Here is a 20,426-nt window from a genome sequence, read left to right as displayed (position 1 = left end):
TAAACCGGCCTGATCACAGTGTTTGTTTTGCTTTAAAGCAAATGCAGATAATCCGTTCAACTATTAACGCACTGACACTGAACACTGAAAATGCACCCTCACGCCCGGTGGAGAAAAAAATACAGGGTGCTCCATCATGGAACGGACCTTTGTGATAGAAACCATGACCAGCCTACCGACTGTGTTGTATACGGCGTTTACCACTATTGATAGTCTTGTTACGGATTGTTTTCTTTATTGATGTTGGTGTCCGTACCAACTGGGGAAGTGAAGCTCATATTCATTCTTCAATTTTCATTGAGAGGTACCAGGTTATGTCTCTCAATCCGAAACACGACCAGAAGACAAAACTGTAAGATAACCAGAATAACTTCTTTATTAGAAAAATCACAATAGATAACAATTTGTGATAAACACCTTATACAATAAAATAACAAATTTAATTGAAAGCAACACATGTATATAACCGTCGAAAAGAGAAAAGAATGGTGCACTTTGACAAAAACACAGTTTTAAGTCACGCAATTTTCTATTTTCACTTTGCAAACAAGCAATCGTTTAGCTTATACATTCAATCACTGTTGTTAATGCCTCTAGAAACATGGGTTAAAACTGTTAGAAGCTTACACGTGTGGCCTCCGGGTAGGCGTATTTATATTGCGAGAAAAGTGATAAAACTTGCTTACCAGGTGAACATATCCTCCCAAAACACCACGAATATCTTCGAACTCCGCCATTTTATTCCGCATCACACATTTCGCTCACTTAAATTTCGGAAAACACAAAACACGTTGGACCCCCTTAAAACGTGTCACCAAGATTATATGTTTCATTCCCCAAAAAGATCGTTCCTCAAAACTAAATAAGACATGAACTTTTTAAACGTTTTAGTTTTTGACCTTTTTTGACCTTCCCCACCCACTTCTGTATTGTGACCGGCCCTTAAAACAGAGAACACATATAACTTTCCACCTCTATCATCACGGTTTACATGCTGAACATGTTTTCCCTGACACGTTCCTTGAGTAATGGTTGTATAAATTGATAAAGAGTGTCAATAAAACAAACTGTAGTCACGTAAAACAAATGAAATACGTTAATCCATTAGCATTGAATTTGTAAGGGGATATTTTATACTCTTGGTTATTGATTTCATAATATGTATGGCATATACTGCATAATTATATGTTTTTATCTAGATGTTGAATAATAGATAATTATATAGTATATGTTATAGAATATGATTACAATTATATGTGACCAAGTCTGCGAAAATGGGTCCTAATGAGGAAAAATGACATTTTCAGGTTTTTACATTTTCTGAATGTGCTATGTTTCAGAAATAAAGTCCTGAAGTTTAAAGCTGATATCTTTAAAATTGACGGATTGAGGACAAATTTCGCAATACCACTATTTGTTATAAAATGGCGAAAAAAATGAAGGAAATGGAAACATAAGTAAATACAACGTCCTTGATTTTAAGAGTCTGTATTCCATTAAAATTGAATCCAGCATTTTTTATTTCTGTGGAAACATTATCATAACATCAATAACATCATTTATGGAAAATGTAACACTACATGTACATTTCATAGAAACGGTTGCCATGACTACAATTTTTTCACGAGAAATTTATCCAAATAAACGCAAAAGCAGCTCAAATAGACAAAATCACATTTGAATTTGATAGATTATGTTTGCAGGAAATATTTTAGTACAGCATTAAAATTTCAGCCAGCTATGTAGTAAAATAGAATGTTAACAGCAATTTTACATAGACCCTGTAAAGAAAATCTGCAACTTTTCTAAAACAAGGTTAATTGTTCAAAAGTAGTGCAGCTTATCCTTGTATTAATCAAAACAAAAAACATATTATTTTAAAACAAGCAATTATTTAAAAGATGTAACTTGTCTGGTGAAATCAATTATTTTTAAAATCAATAAGAATGTTATACTTGGTTGCCATAGCAACTGACTTATACCTAGAATAATTCTTTTTTTTTGCTCATTTCATTCTTTTGGAGTTGTAAGATGACACAGAATGAAATGTATTTACAAGGAAAGCATTGACACATGCCTTATTTGACAAAATTGACAACAAACATATGCATGCAAGGATTATTGAAACTATATTAATGTATAACTATTAACATATAGACTTATAAATGTACACTTTCACATTATACTGGAGTCGTGTATGGAAAATATGAATGCCATCATACTTTACTTATAGATGGCCGACTGTTCAATGATATTCCCATATTTGAAATACATGTTTATACATAAGTATTTAATGATCAATCAAGTGTGTTACTTTTGGTTGCCAAGGAAACCATACATTCCTAAGATCATGAATATTTTATCAATGTAACACAAAGAAATATATTCTTTGAATGTAAATGAAAACATAAAACTTCCACTTACACATGCCAATATATTTATAGCAAGAAACAAACTATAACTTTTGCTGAAACACACACAGAAAGTGTTCTCAATAAAGTTGCCTATTTCAACTTTTGTTTTTTGGCCTTTGAATAGCCTTCTTTTGCAACTAATGGCAATGGGTATGTTGTGTTTTTTGCATTATCTGATCCGCAAAAGTCTCTTTTTACATCATGCAAGTACCATTGCCTTTCTGCACTTATTCCCTCACCAAAGATCTGCTCTGGCAGAACACCAATATCCACTTGGCAGTTTTTCAGTATGTTAATTTTCTCCCCAGGGGCATCAACAAACTTCCTTACTCTTAAAACCCCAGGCTCGTTAGAAGACACCTCAAATGAATGGTATTTCGAAATGTTCTTCAATGGTTTGAAAATGCCTTTGAAGAAGGTGCTCCAGTCATAGAACGACACTTGTTTGCTGTTGCCATCAACAATATGTGGAATGTTGTGGCCATTACGGGATGACATGGCTTCTGTGGAAGCCACCTCCTGTATTGAAGAAAAGCATTACATGATGAATGAATTTCAGACAGAAACGATCCAATATGACATATTATATTGTCACCTTAGTGCAAGAACTCAATATCTGCTTCAATTTCTATATGCAGTTATCGTCTTATTTCACTATTGTGATTATACTGAGCAGTACCCTTGCACTATGTAATGCCTACATGAAGTATATAACATCAGTGAATTTATTAATTACCTATTATATCTAAATATACATGATAATAAATGAACTTATTTTATATAATAATCAATTTAATATAACATTAGTCATATATGATTATTTTCAATCTTAACTATAAAAAATCCCATTTTCTTCATGCCACTTCTTATTAGTTTATAACTGTATTAAAAAGAAGGAAATTAATCAATCTTGAAACATGTGTAAGTAATTTATGTCTATAATTGTTTTAAACTATTTGTGTGGTAAAAATCTAACTCCCTGAATACCTCAACTGTCTCTGCATCCATGTATCTCATTCTGTTTTTCCAAACTCCAAAATGCCAGTCGCATGAAAATTTGGTGTGGCCGGCTAGCATCAGTGAGTATTGGATTGTCTTATGCCCTCCTGGAATAGAATAGTTAATTGTTAATAAGATCTCTTTATTTCAAATTAAACTCTGAAATATATATGTTGTTTATTTTATAAGTACAACAAATCAAAATCTTTTAAAGCTACACATCTGTTTCACTCATCTAAAGAGTTACTGAAAACCTTGTGAGATATTTAAAAAGCAATAACATAATTTAGTTTACATCATGAAACATATTTTTTTCCACTAAAACACAACAACTCTCACCTGTCAATGTTCTCCACACAGCATAACCAAGAACGGCATTATTTTTGTTGTCCTTGGCAATTGTCAAAGTGGAACTGAGCATGTGCCTCACCCAGGCAAAACACCTGTTTCTCTGAAAAATATTTATCCTTCTTATCACTATTCTTAGTCATCACCATCATCAGCAACAGAAGCAAAAATTTAACAGCACCAGTATTTAACATTAATACAACAAAACATTTAAAACATTTCTCATAACTAACATATACCAAATAAATGTTCAGATACACATCCAATTCCAGATTGTGAGATGTGCATGATGGCTATTGACCAATGGAACTGTTACATTCTTAATCAGTTTGTTTTAATGAAGTAAAACATTTATTGCTAAGAAGTGCCCCTTCAATTCTCAATTATTAACATTTGACATCAGGACATCTTATAATGACACAGAACAGATTGCAATTTAAAACTGTAAAAAAGTGAATTCAGATTTATATATGAGTAGTGAGTCTCAGTCAAAATGAATAAGCTTACCAGATCCTTCACAGCAAACTCCAAATACCTCACATCTCCTCCGGCAGTTTTGAAATACAGGGGTCCAACCTAGTAGATAAAAGCTTGCATTAAATTTGACAACAGTATCTGGTAATTAGAACCAGCATTTTATTCTAAATATTGAAAGATTCAATTTCTAAATCATGTAAAAAGAATTCTAACATAAACACTTTACATTCAATGAATACACTACCAGGTATGTAACCATTTAAGTAGAAGCATACATTTACTGCAGTAAACCTTAGGCACTCACAAGTATGATACACATGCAAATTACTGCACAATAAATCCTTTAAAAAAATAATCTCTTGCAATAAGTTGATAAATTCAGTAAAAAAAAACAACATTTGATTATTTGCTTGTACTTGATAGAAAAAAATCAACTAACCTGTTGGCTATGGTGTGGAATATGAACCTGCTGTGCAAAGTCCCAGCTGTAGTGGACGGTTGCATCTAAGGAACATGACTCTGAACCTAAAATATAAATAGAATTTAACATATATTTTAATTTTTAGACTAGAAAATATTGAAGCATGACATAAGACAGCTAAAACTATAGCGCATAGAAATTTATTAACCAAAGCACACCTTCAACTTCATGTTTTCACTACATGTAACTTTAGAGTAATCACACTGCATTCTATATTGCTCCCTCTGATGTCTAGCACTTTCAACATGACTTTCATATTCATCAAAAAGTGTCATTTTATCATCTTCAGAAAGGGCACCACTTTGTGACATATTAAAAGAAAAGGTTTGGCATCTAAAACACAAGTCTGTTTTTGGTTTAGCTAAGACTATATGTGGGCACAACTCATGCCATAGCTTCTAGCACCCTCTATTTTTTTCATATTCAACATGAATGTCTGCTTGTGATTTATCAGATGGCAACAACAACACTTTACTATTGCGGTGGTTTGGAAGTCTTCCGGGAACGGGCATTGCATTGTCAGATGCATAGCAGATGAGGAATTTTCTTATGTGTTCTCTCCTCAAATGTGATTGCATTATGAGGTAGTCTTTTGGTATTACCATGAGTCCTAGCAATCAATCCATCATTGTCAAGAGAGCGACCAATTCTTTTTAGTTTCTCCTTTCCGATGTTGTATGCGAAACAGAATACCTCACGGCAAACTTCAACTCCCTTAATATAAAACTACTGACTGGGCCTAACCCTCTCCTGCCGTTTATGTTTACAACTGTCAGTTTGTTGGCCATTTTTTCTGTGGCACAACATGGCTGATTTAATAACAAGATCAAGTTCATCTGTCTGCATACCGGCTGAATACATACGTAAGTCAGTTATATCATTACCATCGACAACTTGACTGCATGGTTTGCCTAAAGTTTTTCACACTTGCAGGTCTGAGCAAAGAAATCATCAGTTTTCTTTCTCTGTCTTAAATACTCTGCAGAAGGTTCTAAATCATGGTCAAAACTTTCACACTGAACAGTCTCTGCATTACATATATCATCATCTGATTCATCATTGACAGCATTACTTTCATGGCTAGAATCATTTTCTGAATCAGACTGACTAAATCACTTGCACCAGAACTCTCTGGACACAAAACATGAAAATAAAGTCTATCAACTTCTAATAACTCTTCGCGAAATAAATGGTCTTGGCTTAATTCGTAAGGGGTGGTGCTTGCTTCACTCAACTGGGACATTTTCATAAAATGTTCAAGTGTTATTCAAATTTTCCGCCATAATATCTGTTGCTATTAGTAAACCGTATTTTGTTACGGAAAAATACTTCCGGGTCAACCTGTCAAAAGGTTATTTAAAATAAACATCAAATGACAATTTAAATAAAGGATGACAACATAGATAACTGCATACATTACCTTCCAAATAATTGTTTCCGTGTAATTAATCCGAAAAGCATTCTAATGCCGTGTGGATAAACCGGCAAAACCGTCATATCTTCAGTACGGGTTTCGACTAGTCTAAAATAATAGACGTGTTATACGGGATTCTTCCAATCCCTAACGTCTAAACGGGAATGTGCAAAAAACGGGGGTGTTTTAAAAATATTGAAATTGTTTTAAGTGAAGTATTTTATGGTTGAAATTGATCATAAAGAGTTATATTCATATTTTACCATGTAAGTGAAATGTTATTTTGCACTAAACAAGCATTTAATGCATTAAAACAAGTTGTTTACCTTTCCAATAAAACGAAAGTTGACTGACACAGACAACAATTATGCGAAGGGGAACAACTCGATACAATCGTAATAGCTCGGCCTCCTCCGACAAAGCTTCGAGATAGACCTCGTTATACAATCGTAACAACTCGGCCATGGCCGAAATGTTCCGAGCGATTTAAAACTGTGCCCTAAAGCCTTGCAGGTGCCCTTCATGTATTATATCGTTATGTTTTGACAGAATGAAATGAAAAAAAGCCGTCAAACTCATAATTATAAGTTGGATATTTATTTTTTTGTCTACGGAACTAATATAAAATAATAATATCTGGTAATATTTCTTGTTTTTATGATATTTTATAGACGCTATATGCTTTAACCCGGAATCCTGATCGGAACAACTACCCACTTTTGATACTAAACAATTTGTACGTGAAGGATTTGCCATATCAAAAATCTAAAAAAAATCCGTCAACGTACAATTATTTGGACTAGGGTTTCGACATGTTTCCATCAAAATGGCGGAGAGCGACACCTTCAGATCAAGGGCGATTAATCATGATTTAAGGTCAGGCAGCATGAATATTATCGACAATAATCAACTGATAACAGAGTGATGTGCCTTTATATTGTTTATACACTTCGATTATGTAAATACTTTGCAAAATAATGCCAAATTAGTTAATTGACAAAACGATAATTGCTCAGAAAACGTGTTGTGTTTTTTAATCTCGCTTTATCTCGGTAACGTGATTACCTCAACAGGACTCATTTTCGCTGACGACGTCACATATATATGATATAGCTTTTTCCTCCATTTTCTGGAGATGTACATGGTGTGTGGGAATACATACATAAGAATAAATATTTACAAACACAATACAAATTTGATAGTACAGTCAAACCCCGACGGCTCGAACTCCCATGGACCAGCGAAAATACCTTTCGTCTCGAAAAGTTCGAGCCAACCGGGAATGATTACCTAGTTCGAGCCAACGAGGACTTCGAGCCAAGCGAGTTCGAACCAACGGGGTTCGACTGTACATAATAATGAAACGAGATTATAGGAAGTCACAGAAACAGTAATTATAACACGTTTATTTTATACACATTACGTTGGTCACATTTATAATTAAGGATGCATACCAGTCAGATCTTACAAACGATTAAGAACATTGAAAATGCATCGGCTAAAATCAATAGACAGTTGTTTCCTATTAATTTAAACAATATTTCTTCGAAGACGAAATATAAATTACTGTTTTAGGATTGTCTTATGTTGTCGAGCAGCATTTTAAAGAAAACATTGCATAATTTAGCACAGTTGTTAAGGAAGTCCGGGTATAGTTGTACATCGAGTACCTTTATCAAATGTTCGTCGATTTTGTCAAGTGTGAACAAAATGAATGACTGCCTCGATGTCGTTTTAAGTAATTTAGTCATACATGGGTACACTTAAACTTTTAATCGCTTCCAGGAAAAGTCGTGAATAGCTATTGTTACTTGAACCACACCAGGTGCTCGAGCTCGTTGCTGGTCGGTGACATCTGCGGCAATTAATCGCCTGGTCTGGGGGACGCTGGCAGCACAGACATGCTACATGCTTCATGAAGGAGAGGCCGGAGCCTACGAGGGGTGTTCGGAAAGTTTCGGGACAAGTGCCGTTACATTCTTATTTTAATCTTTGTACTCAATGTTCTTACGCATTCATAGCTCTATATATCTTTCATTCATTTTCAGATGCAAAATTACAAAATTCAAAATAAGAGGCTAGTAATGTTCACCCTAGCAACGTTATGTAAACGTGAGCGGGGCAACAAAATGCATAAATAATTGCAGAAGACCTATGTCGTAATATTGGACACAAACTAGTTGATGTTATCATTTTGAACAGCTAGCCCTATTTAACTTCTAAAAAATGTTGTCACATGTATACCCGAAAGACCAGATAAAGATTCTAGTACTTAACTTGTGCCAGAACGGTGCTAATTTGCATGTTAATAAGTTAATAAATTTCATACTTCCAGAAAGTTTTTTATTTCAACTAAATCAATAGAACATTAACATTTTTGAGACAGATAATATCCAAATTGATATTGAATGTCTTATAATAAAAAACATGAGATCCCCATTTGACGTATCGGCTTTTTTTTTTTTAGCCGTTTCAGGTTTTACCGATATGTCCAACTCAATCTGAGTGACTTCCCCTGAGTAGTCTTTAATCAATGGCGGATGTTTCAAAACAAGTTCGGACAAAAACGAAACATTACATAAAATAGGGATTTCTACCTCTGACAGTCTCCATTTGCAGTACTAAATGGGGTCAACGTTAAGACAAGATGTTGACTTCAATGCTCTGTTCAAGAAGCTGGGTAAATTTTGTTTCGTTGATTACTATTTGTTAATCTTAAGATGTTTATTATTAATAACGGGCTTGTCTTTTGATTTTCTGCCGAGCACAAAAAACAAAATCGGATTGGTGGATATCAGTTAATGTTTAACTTGCTTGTTAGATTGACTGATTTCAACCTTTTAGTTAAGTTTTTTTATAAGAAGGGTGAAGGGTTTTTCAATGAATGTCGGACTAGACTAGTCCATATAAACAGCCGCTTCAGAGTCTTTGACGATTTTTTATTTGGGATTTACGCGTCCATATCCCACTTGTTGTTTTCCTATCACAGAATGACAGATCCCAGCGCTAAGTATATTGAGCGGAAAGATAACGGGCACCTGCTAGATGGTTTCGAAATGGCGATGCTTTATTGACAGAAGTCGATCTAAATCAGGGTTCTCAAAATGTTCGAGTTGAACAGGCCAAATTGAAAACAAGAATTCAATTTCCTGCATTCTGAGCCATTTGGGTACTGTTTTTCTAGGAGTTTTGAAGTGAAAAAAAAACAAAAACACTTATAATTCGGACATACATACATATTTTGCGAATCATAAAAGTTCATTCATATTTGCAGTGAATTCAAACATTTTAGCCGTGATTTGAAGTTTCTCACAGGACGATTATTGACTATATTTTTTCTGATAATTTTACAATTTAGACCCAGATGCGGTAAACACGGTACATGGCTAGCCTAGAGAAAAATGGGATCATACGGTATTCGAGTGACCAATTTAAATACAATACATTGCCACGCGACTTTAATCTCAAGTTTAACTTATTAACCATGTATTGAAATGTGTTGTATATGTCGGCTGCATATCAAATGGAAAAATGTTGTGTGCTCGTGCTCTGACATCACAAAGTGAATCGTTTGATCTGCAGCTGACATACACGACACATTGCAATACATGTGTTAATTAGTTATCCTTTCGCAGCTGTTTGTGATGGGATGGGACTTGGATTAGGCGAAATAAATAACAATTGATTATTGCGGATTAATTATTGTAACGATTAATGAAATGTTAATAAAACCTGCAATTTAGCCTGTGTATACGCAAAGCCTTATCATTAATACATAAGTAAAAAGTAAGTTTTATTTGGGACGTGGAAAAAAATTAACTCGGTGAACAATATCAAAAATATTTGCATTATACAGTCAGCAAAATGTGTCTCCTATGATCTACCAAGTGTTTGGACCGATTACACCCATCTGCAATCACGGCCAATTAGAAGATATCGAGTGTTCATCGTAGCGAAACATCTTTTTTTAGCAGATGGTCACGTTAATCTGATGTTGTAATTTTGCCACTTTATTGGGGTGTCTATGTTTTTGACATCGGCAATGTTTTCTTTTAAGAGGTAACCGTAACTGCGCATGCGCGAATTACAGATAATTCTTACCAATACGATTTCGAACCTGAAGGACTCCTATATATATGCCGAAGTAAGAATAGATCATCAGTATTAAATATGTCAGAAAAGAATGTGACCTTATGGTTTCTACAACCATTTTGAGAACCCTGTAAATTAAACTTATTATTTGTGTTTCATTATAATTTATGTGTAATAAGTGAAAGGTATTGGCTAAAATAATTATAGTGTAATTTTTGTGTTTTTATTTAACAGCGAGATGTTTACAATTGTGGAGTAACAGTTAAAGAATATATTTTACATTGATATGGAATAGTCGACTTTAGGGAACAAAATGAACATCCAAATGTTACAAAAGTCCCCTAAACGCGCATTATTGTGGCTAAATTTTGTATGTAATGAACAATTGCCAAAGAAACCAGGTCGCAGTAAACCAATTGCATGTTGTTGGACAGAATGAACGGCTGTCAGACTTTTCAACCCCAAGACTTTTCAACCCCTTTGTCATTTGTGGAATCAAAGACTTTTCAACCCCTTTGTCATTTCAACCCCTAAAAGTGCCAAGACTTTTCAACCCCACTTTAAACAAAGACTTTTCAACCCCTAATAAATGAAGACTTTTCAACCCCTTAATTTCTCACCTTTTTAAGAAAATAACTACAACAGTAAACAATTTATTTTGAAATTTCTTTTAAAAATCAAGAATATATTAAGACTAAAAATATAACAAACAAAAAATATGCAATGTACATACAAAATATACATACTTAAAACACATGATAATACAATAATTCATTAAATATTTACTTTGAAATAAGTAAAAAAATGCTGGACTGTCCATTTAGCTATTTAGTCATTTAGCCATAAATCTTCCTTATCTCCCTGAGGAAATCCTCACATAATATATTATGTGCATGGTACTGCTCCATCAATTAATTGAAACAGCGTTTGTTTTTCTTTTAGTTTTTTTAAAAACTTTTTTTAAAACATTTTGTCATCAATAAAAAAGACAATAAAATGAGTTGAACTTTGAATAAAATTCTTCAAAATATCATGATTTAGCAGACAATGTTTAAGAAATACAAAAGTATACATTGAGTTCAAAGATGTTATAAATGTATTATAGATTGAGTTCCAAATGCTTTCAAATTACATAAGTGTAACATAAGATTTTATTAACATTTTTTATTTCTCAGTTTAAAAAAATATAAGGACATTCTATTATAATGTGGTATATATGTAAAAAAATGCTATAAGCATTGTATTGTCTTTTCATATATGCAATTAAAGAATGGAATGAAGGTCGCACATTCATTAATGGGCAACATGTGTGACATGGTCATAAATTCCTAAGGGATTAAGGGGCTTCATAACACCTTTAATTGAGGTTATAGTAACTTGAAAGTGACAGTTAATTAAGGTTCATATATCATGGCCATCATTCCAAACTATGGCCAGCTTGATACATTTTGTGTATAATTTTCAGGATTGAAAATCAAACAAAAAATATATTTTATTTATTTATTCCCGCAAACTCTGAATTTTTAGATAATACATTATCAAGAATTAAAATCAAACTGTACTGAAATAGCAATTTGGTACTACAAAAAAACTTTCCACTGTTGACCTTTTTTAAAAGCAATGAAAGTTTTATAAATGTTCAAATTCAGGTTTTTATTGGCATTTTTATATATAATACAGGCGCAAAAAGGAGAATGTTCGGTAAATTCTTCTTTGCATTCATCTTCTTTTGTAATTATTCAAATTTGTTATTTAAAGAACACAATTATGGTAATAACATTGTACATAATATATGTGAATTTGCTGAGATATGTAATATCCTTCAGAATAATACAACAATTGCATGTTCGGAGTAATTAGGCACCAAAATCTTACTTTACCGTACCATTGTTAATGTTCGGAATATTATTTTATAATAGGGGTTGAAAAGTCTTTGATATAGGGGTTGAAAAGTCTTCAATATGGCTATCAAAATATTTCAACTAGGGGTTGAAAAGTCTTTGATTTAGGGGTTGAAAAGTCCAAACAGGTAGGGGTTGAAAAGTCTTTAAAATAGGGGTTGAAAAGTCTAAGGGTTGAAAAGTCCTCGTTTTGAGAAGGGGTTGAAAAGTCTTGGAGTTGAAAAGTCCTGCTCCCGAATGAACTATCTCAGTGGTCGAAATTAACACAAGCACACTAGCCCTGCACTGGTAAAATATGTTTCGGGCTTGCTCAAATTCTGAATTTTATATAGCAGGGCTTGTTCAAAATTTTGATGCCAAGCAAAAGTATAAGAATTTGGGTTTGTTCATCCAAAAGTCTAATTTCAATGACTGCTATCTATAAGTAATATAGGGAAATTGAATCTATCTAATTCAAAACCCAAAATTTATCATAGTCACGAAAAGTTATTTATTTATGCACTTTATGCAAATTTATCTTGTCATAACTTTTCAATCTAAATGTCGAATATTCAAATAGTAGTTTGCAATCCTAATATATTAACAGTACAGTCAACTTGAAACCCCTTCTTTTCGTTTGCAGATTTACGTCGTTACAGACAAGAAATGTAAAATCAATGCTGTACGGTTCTTATAATTGTAGTTTTGAATATCAATAACTTGAAATATAATTTTTAATGTAGTTCTCCCTGTTCTATCGTGTGGCGGAGAACTTTTTCTCCCACCTCAGATATTAGATCCAAATTTTGGTGTAAAACTTTATCTGGATTCTTATATAGTCTCTAATATCTTGACCAAGACAGATTTTATTTTTAAATCATAATGTGTTTGCAGGTCACCATCTGGATGAGATTCGTGTTCGAGCCTTGGAGAATATTCTTTCCAAGTTAGAGCACAAGCTTATATGTGACTCTGATCTTGTCCAAGAACGCCACTTGTTTATTCGCCTCCTTGAATGGTTCAACTACCCGAAATCTTCCCGGCATTCAGATGTCCTCAATCTACTCTGCAGGCTTTCAGAGGTACAGTATATGTGAGAAGTTAAAGTTGAAATTCCAGAAAAACAATTTAAACAGATTATTCTGTATAAAGCTTTAAAGGTTTTAAACTAAATATTAAAACACACTCTTAAAAAGAATATTTTTTTATACCAACTGACTATAAAAATGGTCAGCTCTTATTTTCATAGGTAGGGTCAGCTGACCCGAACCAAATGATTTTTTAGGCCTTAACATTATAAATTTGTCCTAAAATGTTAGGAAGTGTGCTTTATTGAAGTAAAATTAGGTTACAACAACCAAATATGTAAAGTTTGTATGAATTGATGAACTTATTGTAAGTTTTCTTTTTCGAAACAAAACTATTTTTCTTCAGTCTTTAGCAAATTTCAATAAATTCAAAAAGGTTTTTCATCCTTTTCACCATTGTTACAAGAGGTCGCTTCTAAAAAAGGACAGAGTGCAGCACCCTTCCATAACTCTTTTAATTGCTAATCCCTAGAGATTTTCAAACTTATTGGTAATTTATTTTCTATTTATATAGCACACATCTGGTGCAGAAACCTTACAAGACATTGGTGCTATTGAGTTTCTTACCAGTCTGCGAAAAGATGTGACATCGGCCCTGCAACCAGTTGTCGATCAGGTGCTTGAGAACTGCATGCGCCTGCCTGACGTTGATATTGGATTGGACCATGCTCCAGAGTGTATCTATCAGAGACACAACCATACAGGTATGTGATGGCAAAAGTCTATTATTGTTGAAAGAAGCCCAAGCCTGCTAGCCCTACATTGGTAAAGTTTATAGTTGTTGATAGAAGCCCAAGCCCGGTAGCCCTGTCTACAGTGGTAAAGTATACAGTTGTTAATTGAAGCCCAAGCCCGCTAGCCCTGCAGCAGTAAAGTTTACAGTTTTCTAAAGAAGTCCAAGCCAGCTTGCCCTGCAGTGGTTTGGTATCACCAGTCTTGTTACAATTTCTATAGTACATTTGTTATAGAATTCTAGTTGATATGAAAGCCTGATATCAATGAGTAAACATTTCAGTGTTATCCAGTGCATCAAAGGCAAATATCCCTATTGTAACAAGGAATTGTGTTATTCATTTCTCATGGAATAAGGTGTGAAAGTGCCATAAAAGGACTTGACAGCATACTGTCTCAAAATATGCAAATACAGTATTTTCTCAAAACAAGCCTAGAATTGTCAATGGATAGTATGATGCCAATTATGCATTATTTTTCATGATTAAAATAATATTTTGTAGCTGTCTTCTGTGAGTTTACCTGCTTAAATATAGTGCATAATGGTTTTCAAGTGTAAAGTTTGTATATTTGATGAGACCAAATCCGCAAACAGGAATGAAATATAAAGTCTTGTATTTATTTTTCAGGAATGACAGCGGGTGCAGAAACCACAGTGGATACCATAGCAACCCGTCATACCCAGGATTATTCCCTCGCCCCTAGCACCAATGCCCCTTCTGAGCATGGAGCCAGACTACCAGATTACAGGGAACCACCTTTGGGGTTCTTTGAGGGGTGTCAGGGAGATCTGGGGCAACAGCCTATGACTCCAGGGTCCGGGAGTCACCCCACAGCAGCTGATCTGGGGCTTGGTATGTAAGAGCCTGCTGTTAGCAAATATAACCATAAACACACTTTGTTTGATTAAAATGCATGTTTTTTCCTTCAAAACAATGTTGAAGTTTAATATAATTAAGTTTATATAAAATATATCGAGCACTGTCTCAAAAGCTTTTTACGGTAAAAGAGAGGGGTGCCAATCATCTTGGGATGTGTGTCTCTGTGTGGGGGATTGGGGTTTTTTTGCTGTGATTGTGAAACAGTTGAATGATAATGAAAATAATTTTGGGGAAAATTGCACGATTTTTATGAAATTTCTGCTACGGGAAGGCTGCTTTATATCATGCATGCTTATAAGGTTAAATAGAAACTGTTATTGGCTAGATGTTTTTAATGACAAACATTCGTTGATTTTTTAGAGGGCAGTAGCTGTTTTAGAATGACCATATTTCCATGGTTATCACTCACACCCACAGACAGACATGTTATCTCCTCCACCAACAGGTTTGTTCTACAGTAATATAAATAGTGTTCATACGTATGTGGCCTTGATGGGAAAATCAGACCCAATGGCATGAGTGGAATTCAGTAATTCAGCGTTTCATTTTTAGCTCATGTGTTTTGGGCAGAAAATAGTCAAGTCTGCTCTTTGGCGAACAGTGGCTACCTACGCATACTCCAGTAAAAATGAGTATGCATGGGCGTATAATTTAATATTGTTTCCCACAAAATGGCAAGTGCTTGAATCTCGAAATCAGAAATAACAAATGAAGGCTAAGGATGTTTGTCGTAATTTCACTCTTATGTTGGCGTTTAGAATCTAGGAAATGCTTGAAAATTGTTCATTTGTTAGTGTATTCTTTAAAATCTAACTAAGGGATTGGAAACTCAAGCAATTTCCAACTTATTTAAATCGAACATAAGACCTTTTCCTGTCGATGCCTTGCTCAATATATGGTTCAAAAGGCTTCAGGTTTGCCTCTTTTGATAGACATCATGTTTGGTGCAGTATCATATAAAACATGGTCTTTTTACAAAGACTGGATGATTTTCATATTGTGTCTTTTTATCATTTATTCATCTGATCATAGTGTTGTGAAAATTCTTGTTTCAGTTCTCTCCAGAGTCGGGAGGCCTCGATGCTTGTCAGCACGTGCGAGTTTCTAAGTGACGTTGTCTTCCAAGATTTTCCTGCTGAAATTTTCCTGCAGAGGCCTAATATTGTCAAGGTAACTGCTTAAAGTTCATAAATCAAACAAATCTTCTGTGAAATTAGAAGCAATTAGACCATATCAACATTTTACGACTGAAAATTACTAAATATTTGACAATTTCCTTATAGACTCAAAAAGCCTTAAATGTGTGATGCAAGGTGCTCTTATTGTGGGGTTTATTCTCTCAGATTTTTTCTATTGAATGCTTCATATCATTGAAAACTACTAGGGTAGGTGGCCATCTTTTATGAGTTTACTATGTGATGTTTGTTTGTATAAATGGATTAGAACTCAATTTTACTGCAAACGTTACAATTTTGAACCTGGTTTATTTTTAGAACCTGCTTTCACTCCTGAGTGGACCAATCAAAGAAGGGGGTGTGGCCAGGCTTCAGGCTGTAAGGACATTGGCTGACTATGTCACATGTCTGCGTAGTAGAATACGATGTCACCAGGATCCCAACTTTTACACAGCAAAACAAGGTTAGCTGGTACTTTGTGATTTATCATTGCTAGAAAGGATAAAATTGGTTTAAAAAAGGTCTTTGTATTATTGAGCAACATTCAAATTTTGAGTTTCGATCATATGTAGCAGGGAACAAACAACATGTGTATAAACAAATAAAATATATGTAGTCAAATGCTTTATGGCCTTATAACTCATGGTTAATGCTAAAAGATTGACCAAATCAATATAAAGGTGGATACAGAAGGTTGTCCTTGTTTGGATTACAATACTAAAGTAATGATAATTCAGTAATGCATTGTTTATTGTTTTTTATGCCTTTTGTGACAGGCCCACTCCATTTCATTTGTTTCAATTCTGATTGCCAATCAAAGTAAGGAAATAAGGACCTGTGATTGGCCGAGCGTTGAATACTTCAAAGGAAATATAAAACAGTCCTTTTCATTGGTTATTTCAGACTTCAGCACCACACCAACTCCATTCTCTACACCCTCCAGTTCTTCATCAGCCAATCAGAATGGAGGAGGAGATGGAAGACCATCGGTGATTGGTTGGACAGATTCCCGCCCCCGGGGGGATGGCCGGGATGGAGATACGTCTGGTTCTTCCACTGGGTATGTTGACACATATATACGCTGTAAACACAAATATATACACTGTATAAACACATTTTTTTAAATTGTAAACACTGTATATACACATATATATTCTGTATATACACATGTATACTCTGTATATACACACTTGTAAGCAGTCTATACACATGTATACACTGTTTATGCTGTATACATATTCCTTACTTTAACATGGACTCATCTCTTATGACACATGTATATTTCGCAGTTTTTGCGTATTTTTTTCAATTCAAAATTTACTGGGTTTGTACATAAATTCAAGTTGATTTAAAAACAGCATATCTGTATAGATCTGTACTAATCATGTTGCTTTCACATACACATGATAAACTGGGAAACCATTATGCATTATTTTAAACAAGTAAACTGAGCTGAGGCAGCGACAAAATAATATTTTTATCATGTGAAATGATGTGTTTTAGGCCTCATACTAGTTTGTAATGACAATTCTAGGCTTGTCTTGTGGACATAATGTATTTCAGATTTTGGGACCATCTGGTGTCTAGCCCCTTTAATAATCTTTTTTTCATGATTCTTGGCTCACTGATACTCAATTGGATTCCACTGACCTTTGAAGAGGTCTCTCCTTTACATTTCCCATATAACTTGTCATGACCTCAGCAAATAACTTTATATTTATATGACAGGACATCTCGGGCTTCCAGTGTGGGCTTAAGCCCGGAAGGCAGGAGAGGAGAACCCATTGACCTTGAGGATGTCCCTGCCCTTCAATACTTGCAGTTAACCCTTCCACAGTTTTGTACCCAGGTTCTGGAGAGAGCACTGCCACTTCTACGCTCTACTGATCAGGTTAGAAAAATAAGATATACATTTCGGTTCTTTGTTAATGAACTGAATAGTATTGCCATGATCTTTTCAGCTTGTCTGTTTTTCATAGAATCGGGTATTGTCGTAGCCTTGGTGGCTCAGTCATTGTTGGCATCATGCCAAAGCTTTAACCTTGGCATATGTGTCCCTATGTTCATGGCTCTAGCTTTACTTATTGTTGAGTTATGCCCCTTCTTTTACTAGAAAAACAAACATGAGCATTTGTGTTCGTTGTTTATGGCTGTTTTTGTTTGAAAATAAGGGTATTACTTCAATTCTACCATCTGAAATGTCTTATATATATAAACTATAACATGAAATACAGGACAAGCAAGGAAAGTATGGATTTTAAGTGTATAATAATACTAATCATTCTTGGCCCATTGCAGTAAGATAATTTAGTCTTAAACCTGAAGCTGCTTTAAAGTGCTGGGGGATACCCTTAGAGTTATGGGCGGAATCTGTGCAATAAATGCCATTGTTTTGAAACACAGTTTACCCTAAAAATGGAGATATGTCTGAAAGTTTATGAACATAAGTTTTAAAATCTTTATCAAAACAGGGCCAGTTTTTTGTGTTTTAAGTCAGAACATTTTTTTTTCAAGGTCATCACCATGGAAGTCCTTCACCTTCTCCACTTGACCTTGGATATAGTGATTGCCATGGTAACACCAGGCCTATGGCAGGATCAGTCTATGGCAGCTAGGGAATGTGTAAGTGCATATGTAGATAAGTTATGTATTTAATAGGCTTTTGGTATGTAGGTTGTTACCATGGAAATATTTAATTTTGTAGACTTGACCTTGGTAATTGTGGTTTCCATGGTTACCTAAGGCCTTCGGCATGATCTGTCCATGGCAGCTCAATTGTAAGTGTAGTCCGGTAGATGAATCATGTACAAATGTGGATTGGATTACAAAGGTCATTACCATGGTAACATTGTGGTATTTTTGATATTGTGGTTACCATGATAACACTTATGCCAGGGCCAGCCTAGGGCTTTTTGGGAAAGTATAAGTGTGTCTTAAGACAGATATTTTCAGTGTAAGAGAGGCTTATGGTATGTTGGTTATTACCATGAACGCAACCTTTGACCTATGACCTTCGATATAATGGTTGTCATTGTAACTCTTGGCCTTTATTCAAAATCTGTGTATAGAACCTAAGAAAGGTATATGTTTTATTCCAAAATTATTTTCAAGTAGCCAACAAACCCATTGTGTACACTTAATCATTAGTAATGTCATTAAGATAATAGAAAGTTGAAAATGTTTTTGCACAACTTAGAAATAGTAACACAATTCAGATTAATAATTAACCTCAGAAAAACGACGAAGTGGCAAAACAACCTGTCATAACCCTGATGAATTTTATTTGTTATGTATGTATTTCCAGAGTGAAAAGCTTATTGAAAGCCTAGATGTCATGGCCGATCTATTGAAATTTCATCACCATAGCAACTTGAAGTCTGACCCTGATGACACTAATAATGACCCTGGTGACCTTGTACAGCAGAGGCAGTGCTTGGTTGGTCTACATGTGCTTCTGGCTAGGATCCTTGACCCTCTGGTTCCACTTGACAAGGTTTGTGATTATTGGGAAAAAAGGAAATAAAACTGAAAATATAAAAATTGGTTTGCATTTCATAGGGCAATGTATATATCATGTGTTTTTGGACCCTTGACCCTCGTGTTCAGGTTAAGAAGGTTAGTGATTATTGCATTGCACCTGAGTAATTAGACAAAAATAAAATAGAACTGTAAATAAAAAGGAAATATAAAAATTGCATTGCATTTGGTTGAGCAATGTCTATAGACTTAAAATCATTTTTGAGCCTGTCGTTTTTAGTTCTGTAAGCTCACAAAATGTACAGTTAAAAGATGAAAAAAAGTCATTTTTATGCTTTAAATTTTGTAAATGTAAATTTCATGTTATTTTTTTCAAACAAATTTTGGCAAGTTTTATTTTTATTCACAATGCCAGTATTCTCTTTTTCTATTATTTAGTGATCAGAACACATCAGTTGTTTAATGTTTCTTCAGGTTTAAATATGTTTACCTGATCGAATGTGATCTATTTCAAAATTTAGACCCTTAAAATATCAAGCAGATCTGCATTACTTCTGTTTTCCTTTTCAGTGTCGAGGGGTCATATCAGAGAATCTCCTTTCCATCATGAACACACTTGTATATGATGAAGCCCTTAGCAACACACTTCCTGACCTTCAGCTTCAGTTGCTAGGTTACCTACAGTACCTTGACGACGGAAGGTACTCTGTGTATGTTGCTACGGCAACCATTTGCCAATCGTTGCAGAGGACTTGCAAGTTTATGAATCTGGCCCAGGAAGAGGTTTGTACATTATTAAATCATTGCATCTTAAGGTGGAGCATCCTAATAATTGCCACCCTTGTGTGGTGACACCATTGTGTTTAAGTTAAAGCAACCACTGTAGGTGAAACCCCATTGCTTTTAAGGTTTTCAGGTAAAGCACCTACTGTTGCATTACAAAGTATACTATAGTACCCACAAAAGGT

At 34.5% G+C, this 20,426-nt stretch overlaps 2 protein-coding genes across 8 annotated transcripts in view; one reads left to right on the top strand and one right to left on the bottom strand.

Moving 5' to 3' along the window:
* Positions 1–460: 460 nt before the first annotated feature.
* LOC128242179 (uncharacterized) lies at positions 461–6,975 on the bottom strand. 3 transcript variants are annotated; one of them, XM_052959250.1, is made up of 6 exons: positions 6,460–6,728; positions 4,678–4,763; positions 4,269–4,337; positions 3,753–3,864; positions 3,402–3,520; positions 461–2,933 (listed from the first exon to the last, which is right to left on the bottom strand). In XM_052959250.1, exons 1-6 carry the CDS (start codon positions 6,596–6,598, stop codon positions 2,505–2,507), a joined length of 954 nt encoding a protein of 317 aa, XP_052815210.1. In that variant the 5' UTR covers positions 6,599–6,728; the 3' UTR covers positions 461–2,504. The 3 variants fall into 3 exon arrangements, with proteins under 3 accessions (XP_052815210.1, XP_052815211.1, XP_052815212.1); XM_052959251.1 differs by lacking the exon at positions 6,460–6,728 and adding an exon at positions 5,195–5,869; XM_052959252.1 differs by lacking the exon at positions 6,460–6,728 and adding an exon at positions 6,922–6,975 and having other exon boundaries at positions 465–2,933.
* Positions 6,920–20,426, top strand: part of LOC128242168 (rotatin-like) — a 44,248-nt gene continuing 30,741 nt past the window's right edge. For 3 of the 5 annotated variants that reach the window (XR_008262549.1, XR_008262548.1, XM_052959238.1), the window contains exons 1-13: positions 6,920–7,009; positions 7,919–8,127; positions 13,000–13,187; positions 13,708–13,897; positions 14,555–14,779; positions 15,167–15,251; positions 15,862–15,976; positions 16,300–16,444; positions 16,885–17,041; positions 17,710–17,872; positions 18,496–18,603; positions 19,286–19,474; positions 20,029–20,241. Coding sequence is in view for 3 of the 5 variants with exons in the window: in XM_052959238.1 (XP_052815198.1) it covers positions 8,049–8,127; positions 13,000–13,187; positions 13,708–13,897; positions 14,555–14,779; positions 15,167–15,251; positions 15,862–15,976; positions 16,300–16,444; positions 16,885–17,041; positions 17,710–17,872; positions 18,496–18,603; positions 19,286–19,474; positions 20,029–20,241 (1,857 nt within the window). In the remaining 2 variants the exon portion in view is untranslated. Of the gene's footprint in view, positions 7,010–7,918; positions 8,128–8,600; positions 8,814–12,999; positions 13,188–13,707; positions 13,898–14,554; positions 14,780–15,166; positions 15,252–15,861; positions 15,977–16,299; positions 16,445–16,884; positions 17,042–17,709; positions 17,873–18,495; positions 18,604–19,285; positions 19,475–20,028; positions 20,242–20,426 lie in introns of all 5 variants that reach the window. The other 2 variants (XM_052959237.1, XM_052959236.1) reach the window with 2 other exon arrangements.

This window comes from Mya arenaria, chromosome 8 (assembly GCF_026914265.1).
Source record: "Mya arenaria isolate MELC-2E11 chromosome 8, ASM2691426v1".
NCBI lineage: Eukaryota > Metazoa > Mollusca > Bivalvia > Myida > Myidae > Mya > Mya arenaria.
Note: the sequence above shows the minus strand (reverse complement) of the source record. Positions and strands in the feature narration are given on the sequence as shown.